Genomic DNA, 16,974 nt, shown 5'->3' on the forward strand with positions numbered 1-16,974 from the left:
ATATTACATATAGATACATATAAATGTTACTTACAGACACGTAGCTATCATATATGACTGTAACATGGCTGTATTAATGTATATTCCTCTGTGTGTGTGTATTTTGAAACCTCAATGCACAAACATTGTTTCCAATATTTGAAATAATTTGAGTGGAGAAGTATTAAGCTTCCTATATTCTTTTATTTTTATAAAGTCTTACTATTAAAAAATTGTATACTTGTTCCATCATTATTCTTAATAGTCTAATAATTAGTTTGTTGAATTACCCAGCTCAGCTTTTCTGTTTAAAAAATGAACAGTAAACAGTATTTTGAATGCTGGTTCAGCATGTTCTGACAAAGTATGATGCATTAAAATAAAATTCATCATTAGCACTGGAAATGACCTTTGAGGTTGTAGTCGCTCATTTTTCTCTTCCAGTGTTTGAAATAGTCTTCCGAGTCAAGTGCATTGCAATACTTTGCAGATACTGTCTCTGTAAAATGGTCACAGTTCAGTTGTAGATAAATCATTTCATCAAATCACTGTATCTCTAACAATCTTCATTTCCAGTTTATTCTCCCCCATTATCTGAGGTTCTTGTCATCTTTCCTCAGTAATATAATGGCCTTATACATTAAATTATAAAGTAATTTTCTAAGCTAGAATTGTATAGAATTACTTGTGTGTCAGCCTATATGAAGATAAATCTGAGTGTTTGTGTATGGTCACGTGAGCAGTGTCCAGGTTCAGAGAAACAGTTAGGGCCCCTGAAAGCCAAGCCACTTTTGGGAAAGGGCTGGTAATAATTTTGAGTTTGGCAAACTCTGATTTGTTATAGTGGAGTCAAATAAAAAATGAGCTTTTAAAAAATAATTATGAATAATATCAGATCTACAAACCGTCCTTCTGTGACCACAGAGGTGAGTAATGCAGTGGGATCGAATTCCTGTCGAGGGGTTGACTCCTTAGGAGGTTTAAGAAGCACAGCTTTGGAAATCAGATCAGGTCATTTTATGTCTCCCATGTGCTTTTGCACATTTCAGTCTTTTTCTTGTGAAAGAAGGAGGATAGAAATGCCTCCTTCCTGGAGGGTAATGAGGTTGATTACATTAAAAAATAAATAGCTAACGCTATCTTTAAAATGCCCTTCCCACTTTCTTGAAATCTTTAAGTTATTTGGAATCAAATAATATTGGCTGGTTTTTATATAGAAACGGAAACATGTAGGACCAGATTTTAGATATCTGTGAAAGCTGAATGTATATGAGGGTTTCTCTTTTTCTTTCCATTTAAAAGGACATGTTGTAATAATTCATTATAGGAGATTTGGCTGGTTTTTAGAAATTCATTTTGCCGGTGTATCTTAAATCTCTCACCTGACTGAGAATATACCGAGAAAAACAGCTAAGTTGCTAGGGCTTGAGGTATAAGGGCAGAGCTGCCTGGTATTTGTTTCATTAAGCTTAGGCAAGCTATCCAATTACTTAATGCAAATAAGAAAAGTTTACACTAAACTCCTACTTCTTTGCTTAAAACTCTAGAGAATTTAAATGAGGAGAGATAGGTATTTAAAAGAAGGAGATTTAAATGAAACTTAAATCAGGGGCTTAATGTAGAATAATATTAGACCAGGAGATCTGAAATAATAAGTGGGGGAATGCCAATAAATAAAGGGAATGTATTCTCTAGGATGCTTGGTTTGTTTAGTTTTATTTCGAGATAATTCTTGAAGCTTTGGCAACCCGGGTTAATAATCAAAGACCCGTTTTATCTTATGCCTCCTTTTCACCTAACAGGGACCTTCAAAGCAGTAAACTGCTGCCTTCTCTTGTCAATGAGCACTTCACTGGCTTGCCTTGTGGAGTGTTTCCAGAACAACCCGGCTCTGATGTGTGGCTCCACCATTGGGCCAGTAGCACTCAGGCCCAGAAAGCTGGGTCATCTCACTTGGCTCAGAGAGAAAAATGAGATGATCGCACAGCCATCAACCTTTCATAGATGGCCGTTGAGCAGAATAGGTCGATAGAACAATCAAACCAAGAGCCCCGGAAAAGAAGCTCTGAAAAGACTTGGGAGCTTCTGAATATACAGGCAGTGTGTGTGTGTGTGTGTGTGTGTGTGTATGTGTGTGTGTATGTGTGTGTGTTTTGCAATACATTTGGAAAGTGATCTACATGAATCAGTGAAAGAGGAAACTAATTAGAAGAAATGTATTGCTCTAAGTGAATCTCATGGAGGAGAGATATGGGGAAATTAGGAATACAACAGTTTAGAAATTTTTCCTCTGTTGCTTTTACTTCTGAAGTAAAAAGGAAACTTCATTTAGTGATACATCTATCTGAAACTCTGCCCTCCAAAATCATATGAAAGGAAGCAGAACTTCTAAATTTTTCTAGACTTTTTTCCCTAAAATTTTTTTCTGTAATTGTAAGGTTTTTAGCTTTAAAGTTTTTAGCTTTTTAGTTTTAAGCTTCAGAAACTCTTCCAAGCCTTTCATCAATTTTTTATTGATAATTGTGTGTGTCTGTGTGTTTGTGTGTGTATGTGTGTGTTAACAGTGTTCCCTCAGTGACTCTGGGTCTCTCAGCCTTTGGTGTCTGAAACAGCCGGGACACACTGAGCTCTAAAGAGAAGCCTTTCTCAGTACCTCAGGACCCGACTGATGTCTCCCCTAAAACACGTTCTCCTTCTCGAGGTTGCTCAGTTAATATCCTCAGATTTCAGTTCAGATATTGGTCCCATCCATATCGTTTCAGAGCAACCTCACTTAAAAAAAAAAAAAATGCATCAGGGTTTAAACTTCCTGAGGGTAGGAACTGTCTCTTGTGCTCACCATTTTGTTCTCAGTAATCAGAATAAGTCTTTCACCCAGTAATATATATTGAATGAATTTGTGAATCCCATTTATTCTTACCTAGTTCATAGTTTTTATTAAGTAGTGGGAAACTCTAAGGATGAGATGAGAAATATAAGTGCCCACTGAGTGGAAATGATCAAATTTGGAGGTAGTATTCCTTTGTTTCATTTATCTTCTGCTACCAACTTCTCAAGAGTTTTTATGGGATGGAGAATAATGTATTTAATGTTTCATGTTTGTAAAACTTTTACCTGCAAGGGACTTTAAGATTATATAGTTCAACCATCATATTTTAAAGCTGAAAAAACAGGTTTATTAGATTGCACAGTAAAGTTACTGATAGGTAATAAGAATTTATTACCTATGACATTATATATACAGACACAGACATATATATGTAAGGGTGTGTGTGTGTGTGTGTTTAGGCAAGTGGGAAAGAAGCGAGGGAGCATATGAAGGGATAGGGCTGCAAGTCATTGTCAGTTTTTAAGTTTGGAAGCCCTTGAAGATAATAAAAATAAAGCAGATCTTCCTTTTTTTATTAACCTATAATGTATACAGGGGTACAGGTCTGTGATTCATCAGTCCTACACAATTCACAGCACTCACCATAGCACATAGCCTCCCCAATGTCCATCACCCAGGTACCCCATCCCTCCCACTCCCCTCCCCTCCAGAAACCCTCAGTTTGTTTCCTGAGATTAAGAATCTCTTGTGGTTTGTCTCCCTCTGTGGTTTCATCTTGTTTCGTATTTCCCTCCCTTCCCCTGTGATCCCATGTCTTGTTTCTCAAATTCCACATATCAGTGAGATCGTATGATAATAATTGTCTTTCCCTGATTGTCTTATTTCCCTTGGTATAATACCCTCTAGTTCCATTCATGGTGTTGCAGATGACAAGCTTTCATTTTTTGTTTGATGACTGCATAATGTTCCATTGTATATATAGACCAAATCTTCTTCATCCATTCGTCTGTTGATGGACATCATCTAGCCTCTTTCCATAGTTTGGCTATTGTGAACATTGCTGCTATAAACATTAGGATGCACATGTCCCTTTGGATTACCACATTTGTGTCTTTAAGGTAAATACCCAATAGTGCAATTGCTGGGTTGTAGAGTAGCTCTGTTTTCAACTTTTTGAGGAACCTCCATCCTGTTTTCCAGAGTGGCTGCATCAGCTTGCATTCCAACCAGCAATGCAAGAGGATTCCCTTTTCTCTGCATCCTCGCCAACATCTGTCATTTCCCGACTGGTTAATTTTAGCTTTTCTGACTGGTGTGAGGTGGTATCTCACTGTGGGTTTGATTTGTATTTCCCTGATGCCTAGTGATATTGAGCACTTTTTCATGTGTCTGTTGGCCATTTGGATGTCTTTGCAGAAATGTCTGTTCATGTCTTCAAAGCAGAACTTCTTATCAGTGAAAATTTGGAAAAAAAGGAGGATGGAAAAGATAAAGCATCCCTAGTCATGGTGAACGGGGAGAGTTTCTTCTTCCTTCCAGAAAACCACTGCTTTTTCTGTATTCCTGACCCCACAGTGGGCACTATTATTATTGCTATTATGTAACCATGTTAAGTGTTGAGTGCTTCAGACTAAGTGTTTTGTGTATATAGGTCCTGGTAAGGTAGGTATTATAGTGGTTCATTTTACTCAGAATAACAAGACCCCGGGAAGTTAACTCAAGTATTGACTCAGCTAGTATGTACTAGAACCTTGATTTGGACCCAGGACTCCCAACTCCAAAGTTTGTGCATCTGTACCAGGTATTACAAACTGATAATCTTTACTTTTATTATAACATTGAAGGCTTTTGTGCCCAAGTTTTTGCTTCTTTTTCATTAACTTGCCAAAACTTTTTAAGTTGAGCTCCTTTTTACTCTCTTTGTAATTAAAATTGATACCCTATGCAAGTAAACTAAATTAGAAAAATAGTTATTATTATTTAAGTAGTATTTTAAACTATGATATACCACATGTGGTAGATATGAGAAAATCTACTTGTATAGAATCCATTTTATGTGAATGAATTAATAATGCTATTTTTAAAACAGTTTACATATGTATGTAAAGTCCTCAGCACAGTTCTTGACGTGTAGTAGGTGATCTATGCAATGATAGTAATTTTTATCATTTTAGTTTAGTTTCCACCTGACTTGTAACCTAGGTAATATCTTTTACTGGTAGGTGATATGCTAGTGCAGTGCTTTAACTGCACTGTTTTGTAATCTGATACAGTAACCTCAGCAGTTACCAGCACATCATCCTTATGTGAACCACTTCATTTTTGTTGTTACTCTCCTTTTATAGATCTCCAGGACTTACGTGGGTCGAAGTATATTTTGGTAATTGAGGGCTGTGGCTCTCACTTCAGTATGCATTAGAATCACCTGGAGGACTTACTAAGAGGCAGTTTGTGGGGCACTACCCCCACAGTTTCTAATTCAGTAGATGTGGGTGGTGTCCGAGTGTTTGCATTTCTAACACGGTCCCATGGATGCCGCTGCTACTGAGGTCTGTGGATGCTTTTAGAACTGCTGCTCTCCACAAAACGAGACGTCTAATTATCCGTGTTCTTTTATGATTATGCACGTCCACTGAGTTACTGTACTGATAGCATTGATGCTGATGAACTGGGAAATAATAATGGAGAAATTTGGTTTGTGTAAGTGTAATTGTACTTACTGCTTAAGGAAAAGCTTCTAGAGGTTACTTTTTGCATTAGAGAATTTCAGAGTATAGGTTTTAATGTATTTCTGTTCTTCATCTTTATTCAAGACATAAAAACAGGTTCAGTTTTTAGGAGTATATTTTAAAGGTAATTTCTGATTTTATTTATTTATTTGAGAGAGAGAGAGAATGCGGGGTGGGGCACATTGGGAGAGTCTTTAAGCGGACCCCCTCTGACCGGGGAGCCCAGGACTCGATCCCAGGACCCATGAGATCATGACCTGAGAGTCAGATGCTCAAGGGACTGAGCCACCCAGGCACCCCTCTGGTTATATTTTTAATTATAATTGATGATAATGAAATTTGATTGTAATTGATACCTGAGAATTTCAGAGTATCTGGATGATGTGGCAGCTTAAAAATAGTAACAAGTTTTTATTTAGTTCTTTTCAAAAATCTTTTTAAAACTAAAATTTGATAGACTAGTATTGAATTCAGTTTGGTGCTCATCATTCCCACTTACAAAGTAGATTTCACTTGGAATTTCACTTATACCAACATAACGATTTTACCTTTTCTTTTTAAAGCATCGCTTATACCTTTGGGGATATGATGGTATAGAGGGGTTTATTCTCTCAAGAGAAGAAAAGGCAATCAGAAAATCTTTGTCCATAAGATTAGACTAAAATGTACTCTCATTCAGTGATTACAGAATGCCTTTATGTGCCAGGCATTATGGTGAAAATTGGTGCCAAAGTAATTTATCTTTTTCATGCACAATGAGGGGCTTTAAGTGGATTGTAACTTAATATGTTGTAATTGTGTGATGAGGTTACCGATAAACCCAGTGCTATCAGATGCCTCATTAATAGAATTAGTATTGTATACAGATCTTGGGAGGTGAAGTTCTGCTGTCTTGTTTTTCTAGACTATGTCCACAGTGTTACATTTGGTGTGGGGCTAAGAGACAAATTAGAGTCATTCCAGAAGTGAGGATCCCTGCTGTTCAAAGGTCTGGCCATTTTTGCATATGAGGATCCTTGGAAAACGGGAGGAATTCATCTGGAGGGGGAAGACATCTTAATTATGTTTTTAGTTCCTTGCTGTAATGTAAGATCCATGAGGACAGGGACCCATCCTTCTTGTGTAGCACTGTGTCATCAGGGTCTTATGCATGGGCTGGTGTGTATTCAACAAACAGTTGAATGGGTCAATTTTGAAGGGAAGATGACGGTTACTTTCAAAATATTTGCCTTGTAGATGACTTGTTAATTAGACTTACTGCTTGTGTTACCAGAGGACAGACAGAGGCACCAGGAATGGAATTTTTAGGTGCCACATTTCAATTTTACATAAGAAGAACTTTGCAAAACTAGTTTAACAGTCTTACAAATAACTATTCTTGGATTTGAACTCCACTAGTTTAAATGCTTGGGTAGAGACTGCATGGGGACTTACTAGAAAATATACCTGCTTTTAGTAAATTATAGGTCAAAGTGATTTTGGCTACTTCTCTTTTTATTATTTAAGTATTTCATTAAATAACAATCCACAAAATAATTTTTTGTCTTTTCAGACTAAAGCAAGGCAAAGAACTAGAACGAGAGAGGGCTTTTGCTAATGAGCAGTTAACCAGAGCTATTCTTCGAGAGCGGATATCAAGTGAAGAAGAACGAGCCAAGGCAAAGCACCTGGTGGGTATTAAAGATTTAGTAGAAACGTCTTGTCTACAAGGAGATCGCTGATGTTTGGGAAAAGCTAAGCACTCCTTGCCAGCTTTTAGTGTTGACAAATGCATGTTCTTTCTCTTTGCTTAAATTTTCTTGGTTTTTTGCCTTTTACAAGTTGTTGACAATTTGCTGAGATTAACTGTGAAGGACTTTTTAAGGCAGGTGACTTGAGAATTATTGCAGTAAAGATCAACAGGGAGACAGTGGCACATGCATCTTGCCTGAAGGGATATTGCTTGTTTGCTCTCCCTGCCACCCCCTTGATTTTGATTTCATCGTTGAAACCTCTGGGACAGGCAGCTATCTTGTTTGTCTCCCTGTGTGCTGCCACCAGATGTTAGTCTGGGAAGTCTCTGGCAAAGGTGAGTAAGGTTTGATCAATCACTTTTTGTGCTTTAGAAAGGGAAAAATGCAGAGCAAAGTCTTCTGGGAACAATCTTTTTAAAGAAAGGGGATCCTTTTTTTTTTTTAAAGAACTATTTGAAAAAAATTTTTAAAAGCAAAGATTAATAAACATGTTTATAAATGATTATTAATAGAAGGGAGAAAATTTAAAAGGTACCCAGAAATCTCTCATTCTTACATAACCATGATTTACACTGGGATGTGTTTCCTCTCGAAAATGTTTATTCCTAGGTTTGTTACATACTTAGAATGTGTTTCGAATTTGTAGGTATGAGAATACAGAAGAATTTGAGCAATGCTGCATATAGCATTTAACATCATGAACATTTTCTTTAATCGGTGAATGTTCTTCTGAAATGTAGTTTTTAATGGCTGAGTAAGGGTTCTGTCTTCTTTGTGCATCATAAGTTAGACGATTTTCCATTGTTAGGTCAAAGTAGGGCTGCTCTGGTTGAAGTCTAGGGTCCTGACTGCTTATCTCCCACTTCAGCCTTCTAGAAACGCACATGTCACTTATCAGAACCGTTAGTGTTCTTTGGAGTGTAGTTGGGAGCTCAGCGGAGAGGTAAACTGAGGTGATATAAGGGAGAACTTTGGATGGAGGACTGAGGGGTTGTCCCTATCTCGGTAGGCAATTGAGAATTGTTTACAAATCGATAAGAAAAGGGTTAATTTATATTCTCTTGTATTTTTTCCCTTGGTCCTTTCTTGGAGAGGTCATGTGACAGTAGAGAAAATAAAAGGAAGCCGATGTGTAGTGAATCCATTTCTCCAAAGACTAATCCAGGGTCCAGCATGAATGGGTAGACAGTAAAGCCAGAACAAAAGTGATGGACCAAGAAAGAAGTGTTTGGGGACAGCTGTTTTGAAGGTCTCTCCTTTCTTGATTCTGGGGTTGTAGGATATAGATGGCGAGTAACAGTATCTTCCAGATTTTAGCACCTATCATAATATTAGCCAGATGGAGCCCTCATAGAATTTAGGGAATAAAAGTAGAATTTATGTGACAGGATTATAGTTGATTTCTTTTGGCTTGAGTGTTCTTAGACAGCTGAGTGGTAGTTCATGGCCAAAGCAAAATGACCCCCCACAGTAATTTAGGTACCCTGATGATTCCCCACTTACTTATAAGGTTAACCCCCTGTATTGTTACTATTTGTTAAAGAAAGCATTCGTTGGGAAAGAGCAGAAAGTAAATAGGAAAAATATGAAGATCACTTAAATTACTACTATCCAGAGATAATCACTGTTAACATTCTGGTTTATTACTTTTATATTCCTTTCCACATTCCACTAAATCTGTATAAAACATTTATATCAATGTGTTTATATGTATTTCCCCAAACATAGGTGATAGTATACATAGCCTCATATAACTCTTAAAATAACCTGCATATTAAAAACAATTAGACTTTAAGGTAAAGATCTTTATTAATAAATATATGTTTGTATGATCACTTTTAATGGTTGTATTTCACTGAATTTTCTTCTAATAAGATAATACAGGGATAGTATAGAAAATTTGGAAAATATAAAAATTACTAAGGAACCACGTCATAATCATTAGGATGGCTACCATCAGAGAAAAAGACATTAACAAGTATTGACAAGGATGTGGTTGGTGGGAATGTAAAATGGCACAGCCACTATGGAAACCATTATGGTGCTTTCTCAAAAAAACTAAAAATAGAATTACTGTATGATTCAGCCATCCCACTTCTGGGTATTTACCCAAAAGATTTGAAAGCAGAGTCTCAAAGAGATATTTGTATGCCCATGTTCATAGCAGCATATTTCACAATAGCCAAAAGGTGGAAGCAGCCCGAGTGTGTATCAACAGATGAATGCATAAGCAAAATGGAATGTTACTTACTTATAATGGAATTTATATACTTACAATTGAATGTTATTCAGCCTTAAAAAAGAAAGAAACTGACGCATGATACCACATAAATGAGCCTTGAAGACATTTTGGTAAGTGAAATAGTCTAGTCACAAAAAGACAAATACTGTCAGATTCCACTTAGATGAAGTCTCTAGACTAGTCAGATCTGTAGGGACAGAACATGGGAGGGTGGTTGCCCTGGCTGCGGGAGGGAGAAATGGCGCACTTTTTTAACAGGTTTGGAGTTTCAGTTTTGCAAGATGAAAACTATTCTGGAGATTGGTTGTATAACAACAGTGTTAATGTACTTTGCCTGAACTTCTCTCTTCTAAATGGTTAAGATGGCAAATTTTATGTATATTTTGCCACAGTCAACGATTAGAAAAAATTCTAAGGAAATAAGCATTCCTGCACGTGTAATATTTAGAGAGTATGAAGTTCATTTTTTTCTTCCCTGACATGTGTCCAGTCTGGGTTTCCAGACCATCTTGTAGAGCGTGCGGTATGGACTGTGATTTAAGTCTAATGTTGTCCCTCAGCCCCTTGATCCTCAGCTGGGGAAGTGGGCAACCCCAGAACCCGTGATTCATGTGGAAGTCACCCTGAGAACGTCAGCATGTTTCTGTTGCGAGGTTGGGCCCCCTTTACTGCCATTCTTAAACCTAATATGTGGGACTGTCTGAGTGATGGTCAGACATCGATTTGTTCCTCTTTGTTCAGATGTCGCAGCCTCTAAGAATGTAAAGGTTGGGGTTCACACCCATTGGAAGGAATTGGAAAGCTCTCTCTCAGGAGAACTAGGAAAAAGGAAACAAAGCCAATGTGTTGTTGGTATTGTGAACTAAAACTACTCCACCCCAGTCCCCATTTTCCTCCGCCCACTAACAGTCGACAGATCGCCTTCTCCGCGCCTGGGAGTCCAGGCTTCTCCGCCCACAGTTGTAGCAGCTAGCTTTGCAGGGGCTCACAGGAGCCCAGTTGCTGACGCTTTAATATAGAATCTGATTGGACTTTCCCCTTAGGAAGAATTGCTTTAGCTGGAGAAGCTACAAGTGCTGCTCTAGATTTGAGAAGAGCATAGCAGACCCTCACCCTACTTCCCACATGCTGGAACAATAATTTTAGTCAACTGATTTTGCCTAGAAGTCCCGGAGAGGGAGTTCACTGATAATCTTACCTACATGGAAATGCTAAGTAAAATTCACATTAAAGGAGTGCTTCTTAAGAACAGGAAAACACCGCCGTAAAGAATGAAGATTACATGGCACGAGGCAACCTGTGAAGTTCATGCAACTTGACATTCTGTGAATCTTTAAGATCTCGTACATATAAATCTAACACTTGCTGTGTCATTAGTTTTTTAAAAAGGTAGAATTGTATCTTTTTTAACTTTGCAATTACATTTGATTTCTTTTTAAAATGCTGATTAAAATTTTGATTTACTCTTCCTTTATCTAAGTAAATTTTGCTGATTTGACATTGGTCATTTTTTGTATTTTCTTTTTTCCTTTTTAGCCTCAACTTTAAAAGAACCTGCATTTACCTAAGGAAATATTTAAATATTTATACATCTAATTGTGAAATAGTTTCCTTCACCCATTGGGCAACATTTTAGTGCTTCGGTAGATGGACATTTTGATATCTCACCCTAGTGACGTGTGAAGGATAGAATAGAAGAGAAAGTGAATGGAAATGGACAAGTTAGCAGTCTTCACATTAGTCCAGTAGAGAACAAGTGGTACTTGAACTAGGACAGTGCTAGTGGGGAGGAATGGAGAAAAGAAGAGATATAAGAGGTAATTACGTGATGGTATTACTAGGATATTAGATTTGAAATGTTGAAAGATGTGTCAAAGCCACAAGGTTTCTGTTATTAGAAACCCTCTTATTTTAAATAGAGAAAGTAGCAATCAATTAAAAACAATCTGGGTCAAGTGTATATTGTGAGGTGTGACTTCAGTGTAGAATTGGGACAATTCTGGCCTCAGATATTGCAGTAATTATTTTGTTTGACTTTAGGTGAGATCATTAGATCATTATGTATTTTGGTCCCTTTCCACATTCCCCTCCTTTGCAAATTTATTAAACACCTACTATGTGCTAGATGCTGTTAGTTGCTGGAGGTGCAAAGATGAACCACATCCCGTTGCTTTTCCTCAAAGAGTTTCCTATCAAGTGTAGGATTTGTGGGAAGGTCATTTCTTACCTTGAACTTTTTTTCTACTTATATCCTGTTTCTTTGAATCTGTAGAACCTCATAGTGCTTAGAAAAAAATAACACTAAAAAAAAAAAATTGGGTAGGTGAATGCATGAATTTAGTTTTTCTAAATTTAAGTGACTGTTTCACCAAAATGTCACTTTTTATCCCCTGTTTCCTTTTTGTCTGAAATGCACCAGTGAAGCAATCAAGAAGAAGAATTGATTAATTTTGTGCTGTGTGCTTTTCAGTTCTGTGTTTTGTTTGTGCTTCAAACTGTGACAGTTGAAATTTCATGGTAAAAGAGAGAAAGGTTTTGAAATTTGGGGGATGGAGGAAAATGACTAAATTCAAAGAAGTAGATAAGAATACCAGTGCTGCCCAAATAGAAGTGAGGTTCTGGCCAAGGGCAAAGGATGCAGTTGGGGTTGTCATTTTGAAATGATCAACATGGTCCTTCCTCAAAAATTCTCTGTAAAAGAACAATAAGACTGATCACTTGGGGCTTTCAGTGTCATTAAAATTAACCAGGTGAGTCAAGTTTCATGGAGCAGCAGCTCTCCTGGGTTCTTGTATTGGGCACTTAAAATACACTTTAACAAAAACTGTTGTAGTTTTTTTGGGTGCAATTTAGCGCTCTGATTTTAATCTCTATTAATACGCTCCCTCTGGTTATATAAACCGTGTGCTGGTTTTCTTTCAAAAGACACCAAGCCCCAAATGTTTTGACATGTATGGTGTATTAATTTGCTTTTAATGCCAGAAATGAAGTTAATGATTTTGAGCTTTTGCTTTTGAAGACTGTTTAAATGTAGAATTTATACTTCATGTTTGGGTGATCTAAGCCCTGTAGGTATAAGATATTTTCCTCGGTGTTACTGGTAAGAATGGGACCTGGGATCCGTCTCCAAGTCTCATTCTTTTCCTCAGGACCGGTGTGTGCGGAACTGCAGCATTTTGCCTCTTGTGTGTTTGGATTCAGCAGGCACTTACCTTTCCAGAACAAAGCATTCAGATGCCATCTTCTCTCTCGGTTCTTTGTTATCATTTATGGTCCTTACTTCCTGTGTGTGTTAAAGTGGTATTATTATTCTCAGCGGGAGGGCACATAGCAGTATGAAGAGATTGTTAATGAAATATCCCAGGGAAAGGATCTTTCTAGTGCACCTGCAGTGGAAGAGAAGAAGCACATTTTGTCTCTGTTTGCCAGCTTAGCCATTATGTTAAGAGCCCAGAGAAAGAATAGGATTGGCATGACAGATTTCAGTATATACTGAAAGCTTAACCAGATAAACATATTTCTCCAATGTACACAGTCATACTCCCTTCTCATCCAGCTTTACAGAAATACCTGGGATCTCAATGTTACCAAATAGCCTTAGAGAAACACGATACCATGCTGAACAGATACCATGGGGCGTGGAGCAGAGAATGGCTGAATGCTTTCCCCGTAGTAGAGACTGAGTCTCACCGTCAGGGATGATGAATCTGTCCAGTGAACACAGTGTACGGGTGACGGCAATTTGCTTCTGTTGCTTTTTTTCCCAAGGAAGTATTCTCAGGCTGTGTGACCTTGTTGACAAAGTGATTAGAGAAGAAATAGCACAGTTCAGTACAATGCTATTGATGTCCTTACCAACAACTAGTTATATTAAAAGACCCCTATGAGGAGCAGCTCTGCTTAGAATGTGCTGTCATATTTCTGTTCGAAATGTACTTTAAAAATGCATCAAGTTGTTTGCAAAATGGTTGGCTCAGGGCAAGTCCTCTCAAGTGGTGTCCTATGTGGTAGCCCTGCCATAAATAGCTTATTGACATCCCATCAGTTGGGTCATTATGGGTGTCAAGGTGAGGTATGGAGAGCACTGAGTAAAAATCCATAGGTAACTAAGGTGCAAAGGGTTGGTTATAATTCCATCTCTTCATAATGACCTAGCATTTATTGTTAACTTATTTGCTTCACTGCCTGGGCCGAAATGAACTGTCATTAGGGCCTTAGAATTTTATCGAACTGACATCATAATCTCATTTCCTACTGAAGAGGCTAAGAAATATGGACCTTGGTGTTTGTTTTAACCTTCAACACATTAAAAGTTAAAGTATCATGAAGTCTGTCAATCCTTACAAATCCCAAAGAAGAGTCTTGTACATTACATTGTGAATGAGAATGTAAGGTACACGGGCTCCTTTTTTGTCCACCAGCCATTTTTTTGTTTGTCTTCATGACAAATCTCACAACTGTCAGTTCTGACATAGCCTTGGAGAATTGCTTTCAACCTCTCGTGGGTGGACCAGTGACTCCGTGAATTCAGCAGTAAATTGAACAGCAGTAACGTTTACTATGTGACATACCATGTGCAATGAGATCTGCTTCATTTTTGTTTTTTGGACATTAAATTTTTCACAATGTTGGACATTCCTGAATAGTTCTGTATCTACACTTATTTCTTTTATGTACCCCTGGTTTTATTGCTTAGTTATGATCCCTAAATGGGACTGAGTTATGTTCTTTCTGAGTTTCTTGATGTTTTACACTGTGCCCTGCTTCTGGGGGTAGGAGGGTTTATTTTCATGTAGCCTAGAGTTATTCCCTTAACCAGAGAGACATTCAACATTTTGTTTCAGTGTGACTCTCTCCACTCTTTACTAACTGTATTTTAAGGATGACTTCTCCTGAAAATACCGGGGGGCAGAATTACCAAATGAAGTAAGGCCGCCATTCTCTAGAGAGCAGGAATCTGTTTACAAACCTGCAGTATTTATTACATACCTCATTTAGTCCATTCATCATTTTAATAGAAAAATGAGTCATTTTAGATGATTCTGAAATAATTCGAGGTAAGCTACATAGCCCCGGGCAGAATATGATTTACTTAGACAGCACCAAGCTTTTTTCAAAAAAATGTAATGGAATGATCAGCACCAATAATTTATGATTACTTGTGGTAAACTCATCAGATGTCTTCATTGTCCTAGAAATTTGTTGATGAGATTAAAAGGTTAGAGGAGTTTTCTACCTAACTTCTCTTCCATTCTTCCATCTTTTATGACAGATGGCTACAAAGTCCCATATTTAACTGTCCTCTGCCTTTTTAAAACACTGCGTATAAATCTAATTCCAGATTGTGCCTGATATTCTCTTGATAAGAAAGAACAGTCAGTGTCATAGGGCAAGTTCTATTGGAGATTATAAGGCCTACTTATATACATTTTCTGCTTAGGCACCAAACACTAATCCTTTTACAGTTTCTTTAGTCTGATTCTCAGAGACACAGCCAGTTGATTGCCTGGAACGATATAGCTCCAAATCCAAGAGAAATCACATAACGTTTTTATGTAATGCTATATTCCTCGTGAGCTTTGTCAACCAGCATCACAATGGAAATAGTTGATACTTATTTTTAACAATTTTCATTTAACCAAGAGTTTCCAAGTCCAGTGTCTTATTTGGTGTTAATAATTGTTTGAAATGGGTAGGACTTCTGTCATTCCTGTAACAGCTGGTGAAACAGATATTCGTAGAAACTGAACTTGAAGATGGACAGGGAGTGAGCTACAAATTAGGTCCCCCCTACCTGTGGTAGCGAATTTTGTTATTATTAAGTTTTTAAGCTGTACTAGTCTGTGCCAGCTGTGTTAGAAAGAGTAAGGGGACTGTTAGGGTAGGCAAATGGACAAAGGAGATAAATAAAAAAGGCATCAAAAAGTAATGCATGGTGAGCACATACAGGAGGTAAAAAGGTCACAGAAGGATGGGCATATTATACTCACAGAGAAGAAACATGGGGGCAGGCAGCCCTAGCTAGTCTAGCAGGCTTTGTGTGGTATTGCTTAATAAAATAATATATTCATAATTATAACACTGGCAGGGATTAAGAGGAATCTGTTTAAGGACATAGAATGGAATAATACATATTAAAACTAAAGTTTCCTTCTAGATTATTTTGAGTTGAAAAAGTTCTGGCAGGTTAGGTTGTAAATTTCAGTATTCCAGAAACTTTCTCACCTGTGAATTTCATGTTGCAAAGGACACTGGTTAAATGAAATTGGTATACTTTTATAAAATCATTTTTGAATGTACTTATTGAAAAAATACTTGCTCCCCTCTTTTGTATTTTGGGAGAGGTGATTGATATACATTCAGAACAACCTGGTTTGGAGCAGTTACCCATTTCCTTGACCTCAGAAGACCACCAGTAGATAATGGCAGAATTTTTTTTTTTAATGTGCAAGGTAAATTCTTTATTTACAGGGGGAGGTAAGAGAAGATTTGATTCTTTTTTTTCTTTTTTTAAGATTTTATTCACTTGTCTGAGAGAGAGAGTGACAGAGCACAAGCAGGGGGAGCAGCAGAGGCAAAGGGAGAAACAGGCTCCCCACCAAGCAAGGAGCCCCGTGCAGGACTCAGTCCCAGGACTCTGGGATCATGACTTGAGCCAAAGGCAGTCACTTAAGCGACGGGTCTATCCAGGCGTCTCAGAAGATCCTATTCTTTTTCTACTTTGGATAGTAAAGATGTGTTAATCCAGCAGGGTTCTTGTTGAGAATAGAGATAGGTTTGCGGAAGTAGATTTAATATTATGAGTAAATGTAACATATTTACAATGTCCACTTTACTCTTAAAGTGGATTCAGTCAGTTTTGTGTTTTGTGTTTTCATTGAATTTTATGAGACCTTTAAAGTGAAGATATTCCACAGGTTTTTCTTATAAAGTCAAACTCAATAGTTTAAAAAATATGTCGTTGACCATTTTGGAAATTAGTTAAATTTTTTTTTAAAAGCAACAAATTTGGGATAAAGTTAAGTAACCATTAATTTATTTTTCAATTGCATTTCATCCAAGAATATTTCTAACTGACAGCAGATTAATTAATGTAATAGAAAAATTTGTCTACTTCATAAATATAAGCTCTTGTCCTCATCGCTATGGTAGAAGGATAGGGAAGCTCTAGTAACTAATTTTTATTGTAAGTCTACTATAAATTTAAAACTTGCATATAAACAGGGCTAGATGATATACTTGTGTGTCTGCATGTATACTTTATTTTTTTGCACACGGTAAAGGCATTTTTCAGACACAGTAAGAAATTTTAATTTCAAAATTAGTTTCTTAAAGTTTTTATTTTGAATTTTTAGCTTTCAGAAATGTTATGAGGAAGGGTGCCTGGGTGGCTCAGTCAGTTAATCATCTGCCTTCGGCCCAGGTCATGATCCCAGGGTCCTGGGATCGAGCCCCACATCA

At 37.4% G+C, this 16,974-nt stretch overlaps 1 protein-coding gene across 3 annotated transcripts in view; it reads left to right on the plus strand.

Moving 5' to 3' along the window:
* The window catches only part of CHCHD3 (coiled-coil-helix-coiled-coil-helix domain containing 3), a 272,891-nt gene that overhangs the window by 94,400 nt on the left and 161,517 nt on the right, over positions 1-16,974 (plus strand). For all 3 annotated transcript variants that reach the window (XM_059396389.1, XM_059396390.1, XM_059396392.1), the window contains exon 4: positions 7,091-7,208. In XM_059396389.1, coding sequence (XP_059252372.1) covers positions 7,091-7,208 — 118 coding nt within the window. The remainder of the gene's footprint in view (positions 1-7,090; positions 7,209-16,974) is intronic.

Source organism: Mustela nigripes, chromosome 4, assembly GCF_022355385.1.
Source record: "Mustela nigripes isolate SB6536 chromosome 4, MUSNIG.SB6536, whole genome shotgun sequence".
Classification (NCBI taxonomy): domain Eukaryota; kingdom Metazoa; phylum Chordata; class Mammalia; order Carnivora; family Mustelidae; genus Mustela; species Mustela nigripes.